General features: G+C 35.1%; 1 protein-coding gene across 43 annotated transcripts in view; it reads right to left on the bottom strand.

Annotated features, from left to right (window-relative positions):
- Positions 1-4,243: 4,243 nt before the first annotated feature.
- Positions 4,244-24,294, bottom strand: part of MAP2 (microtubule associated protein 2) — a 247,564-nt gene continuing 227,513 nt past the window's right edge. For 24 of the 43 annotated variants that reach the window (XM_039844612.1, XM_039844614.1, XM_039844615.1 and 21 more), the window contains 5 exons: positions 21,152-21,492; positions 13,697-13,789; positions 11,710-11,791; positions 8,351-8,463; positions 4,244-8,131 (listed from right to left, as the gene is read on the bottom strand). In XM_039844612.1, coding sequence (XP_039700546.1) covers positions 7,916-8,131; positions 8,351-8,463; positions 11,710-11,791; positions 13,697-13,789; positions 21,152-21,492 — 845 coding nt within the window. In that variant the 3' untranslated portion in view covers positions 4,244-7,915. The remainder of the gene's footprint in view (positions 8,132-8,350; positions 8,464-11,709; positions 11,792-13,696; positions 13,790-21,151; positions 21,493-24,294) is intronic. The other 19 variants (XM_039844656.1, XM_039844655.1, XM_039844622.1 and 16 more) reach the window with 1 other exon arrangement.

The following is a 24,294-nucleotide window of genomic DNA, read 5'->3' as shown; positions in this document are numbered from 1 at the left end:
GATGAGCGTCAGATATTTGCTACCAGGATGCCAAACAAGATGCTGTCACCTCAATGGGACTCCAGTCTTCTTCTGACTTATGGTAAGTGGGCAATGCAGGAACAGGGATAGGCAAGTGTGGGTCCCAGCCTGGCTAGGATCCAGGCTCACGCTAGGAACAGGACCCCGGATTTAGAATGTTACATTAGTGTAGTAGGGTGCCTGTGCCTACAATATATAAACATAAATCAGCTTATTATAGCATGCATGTGTGGCTGAATGCCACTATTGTACTCTGATATGTGTGGAGCCATATGGTCCTCTGGGGAGCAAAAGCGGGGAGCACGAGAAGAGCAGAAGCAGAGCCCACTCCCCACAACAGGCTGCACTTCTCCCAAAAGAACTGCACTCCCTACAATAAAGTTAGTGCCTGCCATTTTATTCTCATGTCGGCCTCTTGTGCATTCTTCCAACTGGGCATCTCACCATCGAAACTTTCCCTTCTCAATCAGCTCGGCGCTGACAGCAAGTGAGAGCTGTGGCAGCATAGACCATGTGGGCTTTCTCTAAGGGCTGGCAAGGCACAGACCAGTCCTCCAGAGCCCCTGAGGGGGTCATAGTGGTGATGTCTGGAAGGCAGAACTTTTGGGCACACTTAAACCGTATCTTGGTGGCTCTCTGCTATACCAGGTATTAACCTTATTATAGGTACTCAAATTAGAGGTCTGTGGAGTCTGGGGCATAGGCCTGGATGGCCAAAGGTGGGCATTGGTAAGAAGAAGGTTTGGGCAGCAAGTCTTTCAATATTGTAATAACTTATTCAGCTGAATAAGATACATATGGGCTGAATATCAGCCCTGGGATTAAGAACATGTGGCTTTCTTGACTAGGTTAGAATATCTTTCCACTGTGCCTTTCTTTACTTCCGAAAGTAATAGCAAGTATCCTATAAGTTCAGGCCTACTGAATAAGTTGATAGTTTTTATCATTTCTCACTTATCTATGAGATTTTTCTCATTGGATAGGGAAATGAGGAAATAAATTCCACTATACTTTTCCTTTTTCTCTACTTTAATGAGATAGGGGAGAGTAGAATCTTAAATGTGTTTATCATGGACATGAAAGTTACCAGCTGCTATGGTCAGATATAAATACTACTTAAAGGGTTTTTTTTTTCCTTCTTCATTGAGAAAGGGTAAAAAAAAAATCTATTAAATATTGGTTTCCTAGACTCCTGGTCTCCCTGAGGATTCTGATCTGACCTACCTAACCTGACCTCTCCATCCCCAACTCTAGGATTAGAGACTTGCTCTTTTGGGCTTTTGTTTAACAGAACGAGAAAGAAATAAAGAAGGAGAAAAAGACAAGCGGGTTTAGGCCAGAGGTGATAACTTCTACATCAATAGAGTCTAAAAATGAGTGAGAGTGAATGAAGTGGCCTGGGAATAACAACAGGCTCCGGTCGGCATTGTAGCCAAGGGGAGGGAACGGGCCCATCTCATAGGTATCCATGGACGAGCTCCAGCTGATTGTAATCATGAGAAAATGAAGGTTTGGTGTTGCCAATTTTTTTAACTTTTCAAAGGTCCAAATCCGGCGTGTGTGAAGAGGAGAGAGAGCGAGTGAGCGAGCGAGCATGAGCGCGAATGAGCATGTGAGTATATTTTTGTGGTTGTATGTACGTGAAGTTTCTTCAGTTTGAAAACGCTTTGCAAGCTAGTGAAGAACATCTGGAGGCCACGGTTTATTACCTCAACCAGGCATGGGGCAGGAGATTTTAATGGAATTTGAAGGACTAGAAGTGAGAAAAGCTATGGTGTATTTGTGACAAAAAGGCATGAAAGCTAAAAGAGGGCTTTTAGGAGTGTGTCCATGATGCTTCTTCAACATACCCAGGAAAACCTAGTGAAGGACAGTATTTTGGAACAATTCTAGGTTGCTGGGCTATGTACTTTTGACATTCTAGCTTCAAATTACTTGGGTCATAGTTTTACTTGGGCACATAGTTCTACATAGTGTCACATCATAGAAAAGAAGAGGAACATTTTCCCCCTCTATAAGCTATATAGTTATTTTGTCATCTACATTATATCTGAGTTACTTGTCCCTTCTCAAGGCAAATAAATTCTTTGCCTTGTTGAATAATAAAAAGGAAATAAGACTTTCATTGTGACTCACCTCACCAAATAAATATCTTAATCCCTTGTGGTTTTAAAGACTTCCTGGAAGGACAAAATGGATGCTAATTTAAAAAACATCATTAAAGAGAAACTCTCATGATTTTGGCTAGATTGTACCAAATCTGCTTTATTAGCAAAGGAAGACTGAATAGAAGGTGATGACACCGTTGGTAAAAGTAGTAGGTTTCAGTAACATTAGAATGATTTGAGGTCTGGAACACTTCCAAAATTTTTTCGTTAGTCACAAGTTTCTACTATTTGGTAACCAAACTCTTTGACATCAGAGTTGGTGATGTTGTCTCAAGTAGTCATACACACACACACACATGCGCGCGCACACACACACTGCAATCTGATACCATATACAAAAATTAACTCAAAATGGACTTGCATATAAAACCTGAAGTTGCATAAAAGAAACCACAGGCACTAAACTTATGGACCTTGGTCTCAGAGAGGTCTTTGTGTACTTTACCCCAAAGGCAAGGGAAATAAAAGCAAAAAGGAATGGCACTACATCAAACCAAAAAGTTTCTGCACAGCAAAAAAACCAAAAACAAAAACAAAAACAAACAAACAAAAAACCAAAAAGGCAGTCAAATGAATGGGAGAAGTTATTTCAAAAAGATACCTCTGATAAGGGGCTAATGTACAAAATACATAAAGTTATATAGCTCAACAACAACAAAACCAAACAATCCAATTGAAAAACGGGCAGAGAACCTGAATAGACACTTTTCCAAAGCAGATATACAGATGATTAACAGATTATATATATATCAATGCTCAACACTACTAGCTACAAGGGAAATGCAGATCAAAATCACAATGAGATACCACCTCACTTGCATTGGGATGGTGTTTATCTATAAGACAATAAGTGCCAGAAAGGATGTGAAGAAAGGGAACCATCACACACTGCTGGTGCGAATATAAATTTATGCAGCCACTGAGGACAACAGTCCTCACGCCCCCCACAACCCCGCCGCCCAAATATTAAGAATAGAGCTACCATATGACCCAGCAATCCCACTTCTGAGTATCTACGTGAAAAATCTGAAAACACTATTTCTTAAAGATATTTGTACCCCTATGTTTATTGCAGCATTATTTACAACAGTTAAGGAGCCTTGGGAATAATTCTTACCTGCGTTAGTAGACTGCAAAAAGAGTTCTTTCTCCTTAACGCATTAGTAAGGATCCGATGAGCTGAGTGCTTCTCAAACTTTAATGTGTAGATATATTGCCTAGGGGAATGTTGTAAATTGGTCTGGGTGGGGCCTGAAAATTTGCATCTCTAAGAAGCAACTAGGTGAAGCCTGAGCACAATTTGAGTAGCAAGGAGCTAAAGGATGAATAAAGATAGAGAATAGGGTGTATGGATGTAGAGGATGTCTGTTCTTATGACCTACACAGCCTAATTCCTCTCTCTTCTGGCAGTAGCAGCCTGACTTTACTTTGGAAAGAACATTTCCTCTCCACTATTAGTTCATGTAGTTCAGATGAGGTCACTGCTCCCTTCAGTCTCCTATCCCAACCACCTGTGATAAAGTTAGATACAGACCCAAGCTTGGCCAATCAGCACAACTGAGCAGGTGACACAAGTAATTCAAAGATTTTCAGACCTTGGCGTTTGGCTAGTGGTACTGAGAAAGAGGCTTTCTTTGTAGGTTGTGAAATCTGGAGCTTCCAGTGACCATAATGAAAGGGTTGCCTGCCTAAGGAAGTCCTGATGATATCTTTTGAGAGCCCAGATCCATCCGTGCCCAAGGCAAATATTCCTGCCTAGTTGGTTATTTGAGTCAGTAAATTTGCCTTTATGCTTAGCCAATTCGATTTAAGTTTCTGTCACTTGCAACACATAGTGTCCTAATACAATAGTTACAGGGCCTGACACAACTAAGAATTCAGCAGATAACTGTAGTAGCCTTCTTTTTACAATTTTTCTTTGGTTGGATTGAACAACATATATATAATGCACACACACACAAATACATACCGCAGTATATACATATATTTACATTTCCATATGAACGAGGGATAATTTTTTTCCCAGAGAAGAAATAACAATCTGAAGCTATCAGTTAGATGACAAGCAATTTTATTTTGCAAAACAATCACTATACAGCAACAAATACATTTGCAAATTTTGATTGAAAAACATGAACTAACTACAACCAGCCATTGAAGAAATGCCTTTCTATGATAACAGGCTCTAGAATTATCAGAAGAAAGAAACCCCTCACAGATTTGTAGCGGAGTGTTGGAACCATGGAATTCCAGCATACAGAGTATACTTTTTGTTGATTTTTTTTCTTTTTGCTAAAGTTGAAGTAGATTTTCATGATTGACATTTCTGAGTTTAAAAATAAGCTTTTTCCTGCAGAGGGACTTGACCTCAACCTACACAATGAGGCTAAAATCCTAGGCATAAAAAAAAACAAACATCAATGCTGAATTTAGCACATCAATTTTTGAAGGCCTAGAATTTGCCTTCCCAAGCCATAAATCTACCTTTTTTTTTTTTTTTAAGACCACGAATAGTTTATTTTTCCTCCTTTTTGTGGCATAAAAAATATGAGAAAAACTGTAATTGCAGCTATGGTCAGAATCAACCACACTGAGATTATTTCTTTAATAATACTGACATGTTGTATTTTGGTCGACGATCCCATTTCCTACTGTATTACTATATGATTGTGTGAAGAAGGCTAGCTACCATTAGTACATTCTTCCATTTAACAGAGTTCTCTCTTTAACCTTCTTTAGCCATACCTAGTTGGTGTTACACAGGTGTCTTGCTTGTGGGTGGAATTTGAGCCCATCGTCCTGCTGAAACTCTGCAGGAGAATCCAGAGAGAGTTGGTTCCTAAATGAACATGGCCTTTGAAACTCATCATAAACTCGGATCTTTCCTGCATCGTTGTAAGGTATCCAATTCTTGGTTGCAGGTGACCCAGAGAGAGTGAGTCCATTGGAGAAGTTGGCCTTTTAACTCTTCACAGCTCTGGATTACTTATGTATCCTTAAACAGATTCTCAAAGGCTAAAGCCAGAGAGAAACTGGCATTAATAGATCTAGAATTGGAACTATGAAGCTTTAATTTCTAGATCAGCGTATGGATGTCCCCACAAGTGTGGTGTTCAAAAAGCTTAATTTGTGTTGTTAATCTTGTGAATGAAGGCAAGATGGGTTCCACCACACTCCCATAACAAGACATTTATCCTGTATGTTTCTCTCTTTTACTGGTACAAATTATTAGTTTCTTTTTGTTAACTTTATAAAGAATCACATTTCCACACAAAGGAAGAACATTTGTTCATTATAATTCTGCTGAGATTTGAAATAAATATTTGTTTTAACGCCAAATCTAATACCTTAGTGCTTCATATAATCTTTATTTTTTTATTTGTATTTGTAAGAAACTGAATTTTAATATAGAGCATGTTTATGTATTCTTAACTTTCATAAAAAACTTAAACTAAGTTGAAAAAAATTCTTGTTTCACTTGTTAAAACTATTCTAACCAGCGTTAACTTTTTTCTAGAGAACTTTAACCACTGTTTATCACTATCAAACATGTGAGAAAATACCATAAGTCTCCACACAACTATTCTTTCTTCTCCTATTTTCTGGTGCATTTCAAGGGAAACTGATGAATATAAAATGCCCCGATTGGTCAAATCAAACCTCACAGCAATTATTATGCAGAAAATAGATACATCAATAGTCCTACTCGGCAGTTTCTAACTTTTTGACTGTTGTATAAAATAACTGATTTATAAATAGTTTGATGTGTTTGCCTATGTAAAACCTTAGCTGAGAATGAACGGTGCACAGTTGCTCCTAGAGTTTCTTTTGTGGAAGTCACATTGGTTGTAATACCCATTGAGTCACAAAATGGCACCTGTGTCTCTTTGTCTTTGCATCCCTTGTCTTCTTTCTTAGATGCAACGATACTTCCTTTTTGTCTCATTATTGCTCATTTCTTCCTTTATATTTAGGAATTGATCTGACTCAAAGGAATCAAACACCTACCAGATCATTTGTCTGTAATTGTTCAGATCCAACCCACCAGCCCTGAGCAAGAAAAAGTATAGATAAAATACTAAAATACATCCATTCAGCCAGTAACTCACTGCTTTATTCAGTCCATTGACTAATTCATTGCTTATTCATAAGTCTAAGATGAATGATTTGTGAGAGAAATTGACTTGTGATTTCTGGACTGTATATAAAGTCAGAACAGTATTATCTACTGATAAGTAATACTAAATCATACAGTATTCCTCTTTACAGAGTGCAATGTTGGAGTCTTGGAAAAATTGATTTAGATATCTACATCTCAAATGTTTTGTAGCTGTAGCTTCTCAAAAAACAGTTGTTTTTTTTTTCCTTTCTACTCAAGGAATCTTTGGGTAAGAAAGCCAAATACCTCCCATCAGATAATTTAATAAGCAGGTACTATTTGAAAGAATGGGATAACGTGTCCCAAACTCACACTGTTAGTTTCAACTTTAGCAAATGGAAAAAAAAAAAAAGAAATCTTAATGTCTTTCATGAATGATCACAGAAATAAAACCCAAACTATTCAGTGATTCAAAATAAGATAAGCAATAATCTTAAACCAACAGTCTGTAAACCCTTTTATGTATAACTGGACCCACCCCCACAAACTCCATGTTGGTGAAAGCAAAGAAAATTAAATTTTCTAGCATCACGGGAGAGACTTGTATCTGGCACTAAAACAGGGTTACAGCTTTGAGTTGTTACAGAAAGCAACTTCATGCTAAAACTTTTTGTCTTTTTTAATGTATTTTTTTTTAAAATAGGGAAAGAACCCTGCTAACATCTACTTTCACATACCTAAAATTGCAACACCAAAGGGTGCAGGAGACACAGATACTGTGAATAAGGAAGTATAATATTCAAGTATATGAGGAAATATCACAAATGGCCACAGAGAAATATATATATATTTATATCTATAATACTGTATCAAACAGATGGAAAGGGGATGTGAGACTGGTAGTGTGGACACAAATCTAGCTGATCAACTGACATTCTAATCAGACACGAGTCCATCCTAATCAAAGTGCTTCATTCCTAAAAGAGCACTTTTATACCACTTCCTCAAATACAGCTCAAATTCTTCGTACCTATTTTTTAATTAGCTAAATAATTTATTGAATTGACTTATACTCTGATATAATTATCCAGGTCCCAAATGTTAATAACTTAATCGAATCTTTCTTCCCATTTATACAAAATAACACTTAAAAAAACACTTATTTCTTACATGCTCTTCCCTTCCTGCAATCAGACTCCTCGATTTAATTTAACCTGTAATAAGTTAAAATGGGCAGTTTTATCTTTTCACCCAGCAACAGAATAGTGAAATGAGCAGCTTGGATTTTAACAAGGCCTTTCAGAATGTAGTTGATAGCCTTCAGGCACATGAAAGGTAAAAATGCAATTTTTAAAATGATAATACTCCATGCAAAACAGAGCAGAGCAAAAAATTGTCCAATTGTACTCATGTAAAGCCAGTGTCTTCCTGTTGCAAATGGAAATCGAGTCAATTTCTGCATATACTATTCATTTTTTTTTTATAAAATTGTAACAATTACTAGAGTTTGGGAATGAGAGTATTTATTTTATGGTTTGTAAAGAATAAACATAACACCTGCTCAGAGCCCACTCCTGCCAAGAGCTCATGCCTAAATATTATTACTTCAAAGCTAAATGAGAAATATTCACAAGCCCTGCTTAGCGAGTGCAGCAGTGACATCCTCGGCCAAAGTGGCAAGCTGAGGGGATTCGAGTAAGTTGATGCTTCCAGAAGAGGACACGTTGCTGAGTCGTCGGGGGGATGCCACGCTGGATCTGCCTGGAGACTGTGTGATGATCTCAGCCCCGTGGTCCACACGGGCCTTAGCATGCTCTCTGAAGTTCAACTTTTGGCTGTCAATCTGTTCAAGACAAGCATCAGTCTTTGTTAACTCAACCATCTTAAGTGGCCCCTAGATCTTTATATCCCAGAGCTGATGTTAACCTCACGTCTACTCAGCTCTGTCATCCCTACTTCCTGTATGTCTAGATCTTCAGTCTGGAACTTGTTTTGATAAAGAGTATTTCAGAAGGATCAAAAAAAAAAAAAGATAAGATCAGCTCCTGACCTTGTTTCTTACCTTGACATTACCACCTCCAGGTACGTGGTGAGCATTGTCAAGTGAACCGACTTTAGCTTGGGCCTTTTCTTTGAAATCCAGTTTTACACTCTCGATTTTCACACGCCCACCACCTATGAGAGGAGAAAGGCTTTTAAATGCCTTGCTAAAATTAAAACTTATATTTCTCAAAAATGATTACAGTAGATAGACCATTGCAAACCACAAGCTTAATTAACTCTACTATACCTTTTACTATGGATGTGAAAGAAATTTTTTAGAATTTCTAGTCCATACCATTCTCCCCATATCATGCAAGATAATGACATCCTTTTTTTTTTACCATTATATGAATTACTTTACATATTAATACTTTTCTCCTCTACTCATGCCTTGCCTAAGATATCAGAGGGGTTCTTCTTATCTGTATAATAAATACTCTAAAAATAACACAATGAAAATATATTGTTGCATCTTTTCTAAAACTTATAATATTTAGTCTCTTATTCCAAAGGCAGCAAATTTTACTGAGATGAAGTTTTTTATTCTTCTTCATGGTAATAGGTCACTTGTCCAAAGAACTATTAGATTAGAAATGGTGTACATATATGGCTAATATATTCACTTGTAAATTTTCAACATTGATAGCTTGACTGATAAAACCAGATCAGGAGTTAAACTTTCTATAACTAGTAAGTTTTAAGAGCTTCTCATTTTAATTAGTAGGTGGAGCAAAAGGAATAGAATCTTAGGAGATCCAGTTCTTGTACAGATGTCATAAAATCTATCTGACATTGACTTTCACATGATAATATTAAGAGAGTTTTGACAATGCCATTTCCTTAATTGCTCATTAGTCTAAAACTTGAGGATTTGCTGATAGATAACAGTGCTACGTGCCACCCTTCAGTGTTGGCTCCCAATCTCTGAATGTCTTTCTGCCTTTCTCAAGCTTGCAAATGTAAGGAGTTCTACATTGGGTAGGTATTTATTGTCCTTTATTTTATCCTTGAGCACTTCTGAGTGTCTGCTGATGTCTTTGACCTGGAAAGAAGCTGGATTAGACACCTTTACCCGTCTCCACCTAAGAGATCTGTTTTTACTTTCATTAGCAAGTTGGTTTTGGTTGTATGTATTTTTTTTAGAAGGCTAGTGGTGACATGATCCTCTACTATTATTGCATCTCTCTTGGGATTTTGATTTGGGAAAAATACCCAAGAAAACATGGACTATTTATTATATTTTTAAATTTTGGACTCCTGATGCTTATTTATTTCTGTATCAAAGGGAAAGGTCTGTTAAGGCTTAACAGAGGCCTTATGGTATTTTTCTTATGCAACACCTAGATATTTATATTAGCACCCAATTACTTGGCCAGGAACCTCTTAATGGTGTTATTGAATTACAAATTGAAAGTACATCATTCGTTCTTCTCCTAGAGGCTTAGAATGTGCACAATGTTATTTAACTCATGTTTACAGGAAAAATGTAGTCGTCCTTCCCTCAAAATATGCATTATTGCAGGAATTTTTATCTGGCCATGTAGGTCTCACTTGTTGATTGTGATGGGATTAGTGTGATTCATAAAACATTCTAATCTTGGTTAGAGGCTGGGGGATATTGAGGTTTCAATTAGATGAGATCAACTTTCTTGGGATCTTACTTTTCTATTTTTTGGTAGTCTCTGATAAAAATTGCCTTTTCAAGCTTTCTTTTATGATTCTATGTTGTGTCAATATAATCTTGTTAAAATTTTTGTTGAACTGTATTTTGAGGGAGAAAATAATGTAATATCAACCCAAAATATATTCAGAAAAGAAAGCTTGAGAAGTCTATTTTTGTTGAAGTCCGACTAGTAATTTTTATGCAACTGGTAGAGAAGTCATTTGAATTCAGAAATCTATGTCTTTGATTCTGAAGAATTCTGACACCCACCAGGAGCAGTAATTATGAAAGACTATATATAATCTTTATCAAGCTTCATCTGTCCTGAAGTGAAGTCAGTAAGACTAGATATTTCAATCCGTGCCTCCAGGTGTTGAATTGTTTCCTTTACATTCTCCTTAGATATTCTGCATTCCAAAGTAACTTTGTGAAAAGCTTGCTATTGTTAGTTAAGGATCATTATGCTAATACTTCTTTATGAATTTAGTCATCGAATTGAGTTATTATCGAAGTAGGAGCTAGAGTTAGAAACAAGTGGGAGTCCATGACAATAGTCTTTTATGACCAGTAAATCTTACACTTTCTTTATCTACATAAGATTTTTCTGTGCATTAAGATCCCAAGTGAATTTGCTTTATGAATACCCTTTGTCAAGTGAAGCCTGATTTCTAGACCTGTTTCCAATACATGTAACCATTTTGACATGTATCTTATCTACCTTTGCTTTTCAACTAATAGATCCTTCTTAATAATCTTCTCATGATCAGAAATCTTACTGGATTCATTCTTATATCTTGTTTCTGATAACATTTGAGACAACGATAAATGGAAATAGTCTATTACCTTGTTTAATTAAGATGCCAAGCATAGATGATTAAAATCAATTGCTTTCTCTTGTCCTTTTATAATTCAACAGTACATATAAGTTGTATCAAAATATTACAAAATCAAGAAAGTTACAAATTTCATACTTTTCCATTATTTACTTATGCGTGAAGGCAGGATTTAGCAAAAATATATAATACAGATTACTCAGAAAACAAAATGGCTGATAATACGTTAGATTCGTACTTTAAAGAGAGAAAAATCTCTAGAAAGCATAAATATAGATTTTACTTTAGAGTGCTGGCCCTATAAGATATTCTAGAAAAACAAGAGGTCCATGGTCAAATAAGTTAGGGAAGCATTGCATTCTGCTGATAATTCACAATGTTTATTGAACTAGGATCTGAGAAATTCAGCAGATAAATTTTTTCAGCTTTGCTTAAACACAATCCTTATTTTACATAATGTAGAAAAAAAACAATTTTGTGAAAAATCTTTAGAAATGCTGCTTTTATCCCATGTAATTATGTATAAATATATGGCCCAATGTATTTTATAGACTATATATTTCAAAAAAGCATGTTGAATGCTTTTTTGAAAAAAGGTTTTTCTTTCAAAAAAGAATGTTGAATACACAGAGATAAATGCATCTTATATATTTTTAAATTTTTAACTTGTCCTATAATAAATGGTCTATTTATGGTAATTGAGATTACTTGTCCAAATGAAGAGGTCTAAATTTCTAACTTAAGTTTCTATTAATAAAAGGATTAAGTATTGGGATTTTGAAACATCCTTCCAATTAGGTATTTCTCGCAATAAAAATTTTGCTTGTCAATTTCTTGAATCCAATTCAATATTTCTCAAGCTATCAAAAACTATTTGTTTACCTGGCCTGTGGCGGATGTTCTTCAGAGAGCCACATTTGGATGTCACATGGCTGAGGTCTATCTTCTTGGTAACAATCTGTACCTGTGCGAATCACATAAAATATGCTTAAAATAGTTTTGACATGAATAAGCCCCCAAGCTCACACATAAAATCTAGAAACACATCCAAACTCACAACACACAACATATCCAGGAACCCAAACTGAAGTACATACATACACGAGAACACATAAACTCCCATATGTCCTCCCACGTTTGGTTGGAAAGAAGGACCCAAGTGAAGGAAAATGCTAGAATAGAAGATTTTATTAGTGGAAAACAGATCATGCCACAAGGAGATAGAAACACCTGGATTAATAAGGCAAGCTGTCACTCAGAGTATGAAGCCACAGCATATTAAACCTTTCCATAAGCAAAGAGCCAAGTAAAGAGATAAATTATTCTTTAAAAAGTGATTTTTACGTAAAAGTGACCAACAGTACTTATAGATACAAGGTGATCAACATTGCTTTAAGATACAAGAAGACAGCTGTAAAAATCCTTTTCTAAAATGTTGTCCTATCTTGGCTAAATGGAAAATTTCTTGCACAGCAAATTATAAAATGATAGCAAACTTTTTTTTTTTCTTTTCGTGTTTTATTTATTACCTCTCTCAGTATTTAAAACAGTGCTTCACCAAGTGTGCTTCATTGTTTGTTTGCATCAGAAGTACACGGGAATTACTGAATTGGACACTGGGAATAGGACCAGGGAATCTGCACATTTGAAGAAGTGATTCTCTCCAGAGGAAAGTTTGAGATTATTGCTTTGGAGGTCGAAAGCCCCGCTACTTACTTTAAGATCGTTAGTTAACTCAACTTATCCTTTTCTGCTTAGGCGTTTTGACCAGCAGCGCCTGCAGTAGAGGACAACTGGGTTGATCCTCTGATCTCCTCAGGTATTTACTGGGACCAACATTGCTTCTGTGAGAGGGTAGGTGGTGTGTACTTACAGTCAGGGTGACAGGAAGGAGGACAACTCTGTCCATGTAAATACTGACCCTGAGGCTTAGCCCAGTACCCTTGGAAGAGATCAGAAAACCTTGCTATCCATTTCCCATGACAGTGACATTTTTAAGCTCAGTAGAACTGCTTCAAGCATCAGGGGACAACTGCTGGAGAAGGCAAGTGCTTGTCTCTCCTTTCACTGCTTGACTCCATCTCTGCCCAGCTGAGGAACAAGGAGTTAAGAGTTATTAGACAGGTGAGAATTCTGGTTTTGATACCCTGTAAATTACTTGAGTCATGGATGGCCAGAACCTGAAGTTTAGGTGACAGGATGTGGCTTGAGTTTTCCTGTTTCAACTCTCAACTACAGTTGAGAAACATGGATTCATCTTTCCCTTCCTCTCATAGGATATTATTTCCACTCAATTTAAGAGACAGGAAAAATCCCATCAAGATGTGTATACTGGGATTTGCAACCTTTCACTTTGAATTACAGATGAACTCTGCTTCGCCAGTTTTGTATCATTCCAAGTGATATCCTAACTTTCATGAATAATGAAGCACAAAAGATCGACATTATAGACTTTGGGTATTTTCAATATATCGGTCTTTGCCTCAAGAGTAATTTAAATGAAGCTGGAAAAGTATGTGCCCAGGTTACTTTTGCAGGAGAACAGAGGCAGCGTGAGCAAATACCTTGAAGCTGGAGGCTAGCAAACAAAATCAGAAAATAAAGTGGGTTTTCCATCTCCCTGAGTGCACCCCATTAAGGTTTACTTCCTCAACTGAAAGCACGAAATTTGCTGATGATCTTACTGGGAAGGATGGGAAGCCCATCACCTGAAATGTGAGGCTGACAATCTCCCAGACCAGTGGACCACATGGAGCAGCAGCAAGAAAGGGGTATGCGTTGGCAAGGAGGCAGAAAAGGAGACAGTTTGCTGGCTGTGCAGAAGGCTCCACACAATCAGGACAGCTTTCTCACAGAAGCTTCTACTTACATTTCCGCCCCCAGCAGAATGTTTGATGTTATCCTTGGAACCACATCTGGACTGAACCTTGCTAAAATCGATCTTCTTGTTTAAAATCCTAACCTAAAAGGAATTGGAGGTAACTTCACTGTGTGTTTTTTCAGTGTGCTTGGTGTACGGAAGCAGAATGGTAGTGCCAAAGAGTCTCCAAACTCCCTCCCACCTACGTAATCATTTAAGAGGAAAAACTAACGCTGACACTAAAGAGCAGATCTATCTTATAAATATGAGCCTCTATTACCCTGGACTCCCAAGGGTCAAATGCTTGAGAACCTTAGAGAGCCCAGGCGTAGGCAGATATAATTTGAAAACAATTGGAAGAATAGAAAAATAAAACTTGGATCACTGGTGAGGAGAAGGCTTCCAATATTACGGGCAACATCGGGACTCATGGTTACTCTATGGAAGGTCCAATAGTATATAGTTCAACCCAGGATCCTGAAGGATATGCCAATGCCTTATTCTCCCATCCCCTTAATCTTGGCAGTCAGTCATCACAATTGTAAATTACTTAGTACACTTGACTTAACTGTATTATTGGCCCATATACCATAGGTGAGGCTCATAATTGGTCTAGTCAATGCTATAGGTGAGGATACTCATTCATTCAGAGGAAGAACCACTGGTTTTCTAAGAAGGTTGACAAGGAGGCTCTGGGCCACCTCTGCTGAAAGAGCTTGACTATTCCTCTTGCAGGTTTTGCTCAGTGGTCTTCTGGAAGGCTTCTCTCTGACAACTGCTCATAAAAAGCCATTACTCTTGGATGGTGGGTGTGGAAGCATTCTTTATACTTTAAGAGGGGATAAAACCAAGGACCATTAGTTAGCTGACTTGTTCTAGGTCATGCAGAAGTAGTTCATGCCTTGCTTTCATCCAACAAATTTCATGTTAGGTGTTTTATTTCTATTTTCAGTAAGTCCAGGGTTCATCTTGAACACAATAGCAAATCCAGACAACAGCACATCCAGATATGGTGGAATGTAATGTACAAAGTAGTAACTCATGACTTATTTCATGTGTCTTTGGAATTCTGCATGTCTCGGGGGGCAGATAAGCAATATAAGGATGGAAAGAGGTTTATTTTTTGTTCGTTTGTTTGGTTTTACTTTATCTAATACTACTATTCTTCTTCCCCTCCCCTAAAAGCTAAAGAAAAATCATGTTTTCAATACTCTAGGGGACAATTTACCCTCTTATTAAAAAAAAAGGCTAAATAATTTTATCCTAGATATATAGCTGTGCCCTCAAGTAATATCACATCTCTTGGTCTTTGCAAAAAAGAGTAAAAAGTTCAAGAGGGCACGAATTCTGGCTATTTTTAACTAGACAAAGCTTAAATTGCGATGCCTGCCAACACTGACAAGATAGGTACCCCTTACAGGGAAATATCACTGACAACTTTCGTTGGCAGCCTAAGGGAAGTGCCTCTTGTCAAAATCTGAATTCAGAAGACATGATGCTTGTGCCACTCTTTAGGGCATAATAAAAATAAAATTTCAGAAAAAAAGGTGGATATCACTGAATCTATAGCTAACAATAAGTATAGCCACACTCTAAAAGTTTCATGTAAACTGTAGATACAGATAGATACCTTTAAGTCAATAAGGGCCATTACAACTAAAACCACATAGATAGATTATGTTTAGAAAGGAAATAATTTTGATTTATTATTTCTAACAACACTTTTTATTATTCTCCATGAAGATCTAATTATTTTGGCAATAAAATAGAATTCACCTTAAGCCATTTTTCTAAATCTTGGGGATATACAAGGTCTCATATTTCATTTATAAATTTTAAATTAGAGACCATTAGAGTACCAATCAAATGACTCATTATCAAGTAGTCAAAAGCCAAATGTTAAATCTGATTCACTTGTTGCAAAAATAGAAATTCCAAATTTGGTTGCATGAATCTGACTCTAACATTTAAACAAATTTTTGACAATGTTTATGATTTCCAAAGCAAATTATTCAAACCCAAAGGGGTCACACACATTCTCAGCACTATTTAGGGATAATTTAAATCTTAAAATCCTAAAATATCAAGGCCAAGTTCTGTTGATTTTTTCCCCCAGATTTTATAGAGAGTCATAGATTTTCTAGTGAGAAAAATAGCTGGCCCATTTCGATGGTAGATTTTCTCAGCCTGTGTATGCTCAATCTACAATGTAAAGTATACCTTTGATATGCATTAATGGCACATTCTTTACATATTTTCATATTTGCAATAGTGTCATAGTATCTTGCTTTTCTCTAAAATGAGGCAAAATATGATATTCGCCAGATTGCTTGGTAGTTGAGTGGACAAAAACAAAACCACTTTGGGCAGTGGATGCTTGATGCCTTGTGTAGTTTACCCTCTAGCTTGACAACTTGTATTCGAGTACCCACCTAGTCCACGTGACTCACATTTATGTCTTAGAAAAATTACAAAATACTTCATGCCAAAGATCTCTAGGATCGTTTACAAATAAATTTCATGAAGTAAGAATTTCAGAAATTGTCCGTTTTGTTCAATTATGTTCTCAGTACCTAGACAATAGTATGATACAATAGGTACTCAATAAATACCTATTGAATAAGTGATTGAGTAAATGAATATACTAATTTGAGTTTCTGGAATTATTTAGGAACTGGAAATCAGCTCACCATGTTATTTTAAAGATGCCAAAGTTGATTTTAGAATTGATATTTCATTATTGATGCTTGATATTATCTAGAGGAAATCAAAAGTTAGCTAACCTTTGTTTTAAAACCTCAATTTTAAAAATTATTAAAAAAATAATCTATCAGTTGTAGGCTAATACAAAAATATGATAAAAAATGCAACACAACTTTCCAAATTTAATGATCTTGACTTTTTAATAGCGTATTCATGTAATACATTATAAGCATTAAATTATTTCATATAAATATTAATGAAAGTTCAGAAGCTTCAAATTTCAATCCAAGGCAAGAAAATCTTGGTATGGAAGAGAATGTTAAATAAAATTACCATATTCATGTTGTGTAACAAAAGTTAAAGCAAACAAAGACTAAGGTATATAAAATTGCGTACTTTGTAGACAAATGATTATTCACTAAATAAAAATGATAGAATCTGACTTTAAAGCTCAGGCATTAAAGGGTGATATTAGAAGCCCTATGTGCAAGATGTAGGTAATGTCAGGACTTCTGTTTCTTATTCTGTGAATATATGAAAGTTCAAATATAAGGTGAATATTTCTGACATCAAATGTTCCTTTATCTGATATATCCATATAGAACTGAGAGACAGAAATTAGACTGCTTTATTTCTAGATTATAAGGGTATACTTCATAGGTTCTATTATAATGCATTTATCTAAATAAATTTTTTAAAAAGATGCTAGGGTAACATTGACTGAGAAATAATAGGCTGACAAATTCTACAAGATCTGTTACATAAATGAGTACTATTGTTTTCTTAAAAAGGAGTGACTTTAAGATACTATTATCTTTAACCCAGCTGACCTGAAAATGACTGACTGCTCCATGAGTGAAGCTGAAATACATAATTTACAAGGTAATCCATCAAATCCATAGAAATGGCCTTGTAGAGATCATGATCTACCTAACCACCCTATCCAACAAGCTGTAAATGAAAACAACTTCTGTGAAACTACTTCATTAGTAACTTTCAACTGTTACCAGGGTACAAAAATTGTGCTTTCTATGCTGATCTTCATAAGGCTGATGGAGAAAAAACAAGAAACCTGTCAAAACATGTAGATATAGTCCATAAGTTAATGTGCCTATAAGACATACACAGAAAAAGTACCAAGTACCATTCATTGAGTTGGTGGCTAAATGTCTTTATGCCATGCATTTAGAGAAATTATTTATTTTCCTATCTTTGTTTAACCAAGTAATTGTGTTCTTAAAAAACTAAAACTATTCTAAATTTTAGATTTAGACTTAATGTTAGATTAGGGAGCTAACTACATTTAGATGGTTTCAAATTAATACACTTAATAAGATAGTCTTACCTTTTGCCTTGAGATAAATTAGCCAAGCTCACTATCTACAGTGAATTCTTTCCAATAGAATGTATTTGTTTTAGCTGAACAGATTAACTTTATTGCTTTCTGTCATGCTCCTCTTATTTTCAGCTAGTTTATCTATGCCATTAGGCACTGATTTGCTAAGCTGAACTAAGTCACTCAGCTAAGCCTCCTTGCCTATACAAAATGGGACTTTTAATAAGAGAGATAACAGCTAGAAGCATAAAACCTACACATATGGAAGAGCAATAAATGTCCCAATTGGAGCAAATAATAAAGCTTCCTAACTTGGAAAGTTGTTGAATTCCCAAAACACATATATCTTTTATTGTACATTTTTTCTTCCAATTCTTAGTGATTGCACAAACTTTAAAACAATAATAAAGCTTTTAAAATTAAATCATTTACATACAATCTAACCATTCTAAATTTTATGGTAATAGAGCCTATGCAGAAGAATTAAAGTTACATCTACAAGTTTACTCCCATTTTTATTAATAAGAATTGTGTGACTATTTTTTCTCAATACCTACAGACCACATATCTGTATTGCAAAATCTGGCTTCTATAGAAAGTATCACTATTGTCCTGTCCTTTTCAGTGGTTCTGAGTTGGCTACTGTCCGTTCAAATATCCTAGGATAATTAATTTACAATCGAGAACAACATACAAGTGGCTTTAATTTGCCCAACAGAGTACATTTATGAATTCTCAATCAGATAACAAAGGTTATCTGATGTGTTAAACACATCAGCTTGATAATTTCTAAGAAGTTTTAGCATAAAAGTTTTCCCTAGTCATTCTATAAAGTGGAAACTATGATGATCCAATCAAAACCTCCAGTTTAACATGTACAGAAAAAGAACCTGTCCTCACTCTCTGTACTTGAGAAGATCATACACTAAAAGGAGGCTTTTAAGGGGATAGTGTTAAAGTGTTGAGTGATATATTTTTCCTACAACGACAGTTCAACTGCAGTGCATCTCAATTTCCCAATTCACTTCCTCCTCCAATTTAAACGCATTGATGTCATCTATGACAAAACAGAAGGCAAATATCTTCCTCCATCTGTTTCTTATCTTGGTGAGGAGAACCTCTTGCTTTTCCAACAAATGTCACTTCATAACTTCACTGTTATGAATTTTTTCCAAAGTTATCTGAAGCTGAGATAGGATAATTTTGCAGCAGGTTAACAACTCCTTTATTAAACAAGAGAGTTTCTTCAAATGACACTGTGATTTTGAGGCTATTTTTGTTCTTTCTGTAATTTTTGTCATATGTCTTTATTTGTCCTTAATTACCATAATCTCTAGGGCAAGTTTAGTTCAGTCAAGAGAATAAGACATCGTTATATCAATTTTATAAATTACCAAGTACCAAGTATAGTAGAAGTCAATTAAAATTAGACAAAAATATTCACAACCGGATATGATAAAGAAGCAGAAGACGAAAATAAATGTTTTCATATTTTTCGGATTGGTTTAACCTCAGTGATTCTAGAAAAGTTGAGGCTAAAACCACTCCTTTTGTCTCTACCTTGAAGAGTACTTTCAATAAAATCGCATTATAAAATTTCCATGTCAAACTATATCAATAATTATTCCAATTTTTTTTTTTTTTTTTAGTTTCAATGCAATATCTTGAAAATAATCTATCTCCTTGTGGTTCTAAAAAGAAACAGATTCTTTTTCAGTACCAATATTTTCCAGAATATAAGAAGTAAACCCCACATTTAATTTAGGAGAATACTAGAATATGGGGATATTTATGAAGAGAATTGATTTTAAATATACACAATATTACTCTATATTAAGAGGGGCCTCACCCAAAACTAAAATGATAAACTTTAAATTGGTACTAAATTGATTTTATTCAACTTACTCTTTTAAATTATGTATAAAATATAAAAATAATATGAAATTTGGATATTTCCAAAAAGCCCAAAATATTTCTTTCTCTTGGATGTGAAAAACTCAGATAAATATAAGAATACTAAGAGATTTTTAGAATTATAAGTTTAAATTTGATAGAATTTGTTTTTTACTTAAAAAGAGTTTTTGTAGCTCATATTTTTAATGACATCTTTCTACGACAGAGCATCCTTCTATGACTATAGTATTATATAGAATGTTATAGTTGTTCTGAAAAAGACATATTAAGGACCTAACTTTGGTTAATTTTTCTAAACTTTTGGGGCTTTCCTGAACAGAATCATGAAACAGCAAATAATTCTGTTGCTAAAGGAAGGAGTAACACTAAATTTTTGTTCCAATAGTGAGTAGGTGTCCTTGATAGCTTCACATTTTGGTTAGCTCTTTCTTCTAAGCCTGCCCTAAAAATACATTTTCTCTGCATGAAGAAGAGATACCAAAAATCAGTGGCAGAAAATAAGAGACAAAAGAAAGAACGGCAGAAAATAATATTGAGGTTGAAAGGAAAGGTATTCTTGGGATGGTGAAAGGGCATTACAAGTTTGTTCATGTACAAAACAAATTATTACTTTCTCTATTCTCTCAAGGATGGGTGTTTTATCTCTTCAATGACAAGAAAAGTCGAACTATCCCATGGGTAAATCAATATTGCAAAGGAAATAGTAAATGACATTTGTATTATCTCCTTCCAGGCTAATTGTTTTGTCCAAACGCACAGTGTACAAGCAAGGTTCAGAACTCAAGGCTCCATGTTTAGGAAAGATATGAATGTTTGCTTTGGAGGTGCAGTTAAGAGTTAATAGGTATAGCTTTACTAATAACTCTATTCAATACAATAGATCTTAAATAGGGTTCTGATACAACATTTTGGTCATCGGAACTGTATAGAACTGTCTGTTTATTATCGACATGAATGTCTTCCCTTTGCAATGTTTAGGTAATAGCAGCCAGAGAAGAAACTTGGTAAACCATGCTGAGATTTTGGAGTGAACATGGAGAGACTGTATTAGATGTAATCGGAAATTCTTGAGGAAGAAAGAAGGAGATGAAACTCGAATCACTAAAATAGAGTCAGATGAACTCACAGTCAGGATCTAAAATAGAATGATCAAATTTATACCATAAATGTCATTTTAATCTCTTGAAAGTTAAAATCCACAAAGCAATAGAGATACATTCAGAAAAGGTCTGTTAGGCAATAAAATGAAAGATTCTCCTATATGGTCAGATCAATTTTTATCTAATAATAACCAGAAGAAATGGACTTGGCATATGATTTTCATTATATTTTATAAGCTAGGTTTCTCAGACACATTCCGAACTCTTGGCGATGAATTGTAACCAGTAACTCTTTAACAGCTCTATTTCCCTATTATTGGAAGAACTGTTAGCTTATAATATGAGGAAGGGATCATAATAATTAGTGGGATTTCACACCTGGCAGCACATACTTATTTAAATGATTCTTACCTGCCCCCCTTTAGGCTGGTATTTGATGTTGTCTGTTGATCCGATTTTGGATTTGACATTCTTCAGGTCTGGCAGTGGTTGGTTAATAAGCCGGAGCTGCTTGGGAGTGGCGGGAGATTTTGGAGGAGTACGTATGATGGCGACCTTCTTCTCACTGGGCACCAAGATGGCAGATTTAGGGGTTCCTGGTGTGTGAGGGGTTCTGGGATAGCTAGGGGTTCCAGGAGTGCCTGGTGTACGTGAACAATAGCTTGGTGGGGTGCCAGGAGTGATGGCAGTTGATCCAGGGGTAGTGGGGGTTGAAGTGCCACTTTTTCCTGCTCTGCGAATTGGCTCTGACCCTATATTAACAAATAAAACAAAACCGAAACCATAGCATCAGAAAGTTCTCCTCAAAGTATCTTTCTTCCCATAATTGTTAGAACTTGCAATACATTAAATTTCTAAAGTGTTTAGAGTACGGATTACAACAACACTCAGAAAGTCGAGAGCCTCCTTTTTTTAGGCTCATAATGTGGTGACGTTTTTTGAAATTTCACTGCTATCACTGCAAGAGTAAAATTTGAGTTTTCCTGATTTGTTTTTCTTAAATATTACTACGAATGTTTTAAAACTATTTTTTTACTTGTGTGATTGTTAGAGCATACAAAGCTGCCTTTGGTTGCAAAAAAGATCTACATTTAATGTTCTATGTGGGCTCATATTTCCTGAAGATTCCTTGTATGGTATGTGGAGGATTCATTTTTCTGTGTAGTAAATTCATTCTGACATCCAGGTGGATATAACATAAAACTGTGTATTTAGATGACATAATTTTGGCCTGTGTAGAAAGTTATTTATTGAAATATGTTTCAAAGTTACTTCCTCGGATTATACCGAGGAGTAATGTGAGTTGCAAATGCATTTATTGAAAGCTGTTCAATTACATCAGACTTTGTTCTACAACACCATGTATTTCCTTTATAAGGAAATTTACTTCAGCTGTTAATACCAAAGTCTATTTTTCTCCTTAGAAAACTAGGATGTTTTAACAATATATTCACAGTAAATCTTGTACCTGAATGTTCTTTCTCCTCTATTTTCATTACTAGTTTGGCAGTTTAGAATCAAATTAATAATCCTTCTCAGTCAATTACACAGAATATTATGAGATGCATTTTTTTTTTTTGCCTCAACTTGACCCTAGCCTCATTTTGTCATTTAACTCTTTTGCCCCCATTTTCCTATACTATGTTCCTCTCAGATTATCTTTTAAAATGTGTTTCTGAATGTCATTTCAAATGCTTTTTTGAAAGAATGATATAAATAAAAGTACATATTACAGATTTCAAAGCACTTTTGTGAATACCAAACATCTGACAACCCCCCCCAAAAAACTACTTGCAATCATTAGAAGCAGCTCTTCTTATCCCTGATTTAAAAATGAGGACATTGAGGCTCATTTACCCAGATGATACTAAACTCTAAGCCAGGTATAATATTTAACTTCTTAATATTTAACTTCCTCTTAACATAAAAACCTTTTCTCTTAGAATAATACATTGATTCCAATCATAAATGTACAAATTCTTTTACTTTTTTGTATTTTATAGGAAGGGCATACTTTCATTTTTTACTACTGAATATGTGTACTTTGTAAAAAAATCAACAAATTATCTAGAAATTTTATAGAGGATAAAGGTATAACTCATTAATTTTAACCCAATGAAGTGGAAAGGATCTTAGAGCCATCTAATGTAACTGATCATCAGTGCAGGAAGTTCTTCCTGACAAGGGGGACAATTAATCTTTGCTTAAATATTTACAAGTAGTACGCTCAAGAAAGCTTCTTAGATAATTCTAATATACAGACAGTGTAAATCTACTCATTGATCTAGGCTCAATCTCCTGGAGAAACAGAACAATTTTATTTCCTCTTTCAGTGAACAGTTTCCACGTATCAAATGAAAGTTGCCCTGTGTCCTTCTGGTCTTGTAACCATAAGGGCTAAACATAGGTATATGCTTCAATTTGCAATATGAAATGGGATATGAGAAGACTGAAGTGATAAATTACTATGTATTTTTATTGATTTCCAAAAAATGACATTTCAAGACCAGGATGATACAACAACCACAACCAACTTGGCTCTACTAAGTTTGTTTACAGACCAAGTTTTTGATGTAGGCTTGAGTCAGTCAGTATGTCCTTCTAAAAAAATCTCTTTAGAAACCTTATTTCTTCCTTAAAGGTTTTCTTTATGACTTCATCATCTCTGAATAGCTCAGATCTTTTGGGGATAGGGATCTTCTCTGTATTATTTGTCAGTGTACCTACCACTAGTGTCTTTCATGGGACCTGAACACAGTAGGTGTTCAAAATATTTTCTTTTTAATGTTACAAACTGGATTCAAAATTCATCAAAGTGTGTTGAGATGTTTTTTTTTACTTCCCGAAGATGAAGCTTAAGCAATATCCTGGATGTACATAATCATTTTAACTAAAAGAAAAAAAATTTTAAAGGTAAGTATCATTTCTATACTCAGAAAATGGCTTTAAACTTTAGAAAACCAAAGGATAAAGGTGTTGTGTTGCATCTGGAGAATTAGGGAAAAATCACTACTATTAAGCCATTAATTAACACTGCTGCACAACAGATATAAGTTTTTATTGTAATAAGTTACGTTCTAGTCATCAAAATAACAAATGAGTGTTTCTTGAATGTTCTGAAGTTAAAAAGAGTTAATTCTAAGACACTAAAACAATTTAAAAATTTCAGGAGTTACTTTATTAAACCATGCTTTTATTTATCTTGTCAACTACTCATAAATAATGTCTTTCCATCCTCTTAGGCTAAATGAACTTACTGCATAACATTGTTTCTTTCAAATTGTTTCAATAGCTGTACAAAATGCCAGAACATTCTTGTGTGCAATTAAGATGACAGGCAAATTGCATGCTCTTCTAATTGTCCTTGTGCCTTTTAGCTATTGCTATGTAGAGATAAAATAAACCCTATGTCCTTAGATTATCAGAGTATCAGTTACGTTCACTGTCAAATAGTACAATGAAATGTGCTTATGTATTTAAGTACAGTTGGAAAATAGAAATAGAATTAGCTCAGAACATAAAAAGCAATTTATATACAGATACATTTTAAAGGA

The sequence above is a fragment of the Pteropus medius genome, unplaced genomic scaffold (assembly GCF_902729225.1).
Source record: "Pteropus medius unplaced genomic scaffold, Ma_sr-lr_union100, whole genome shotgun sequence".
Lineage (NCBI taxonomy): Eukaryota > Metazoa > Chordata > Mammalia > Chiroptera > Pteropodidae > Pteropus > Pteropus medius.
The sequence above is the reverse complement of the archived record's forward strand: the minus strand, read 5'-3'. Positions and strand labels throughout refer to the sequence as shown.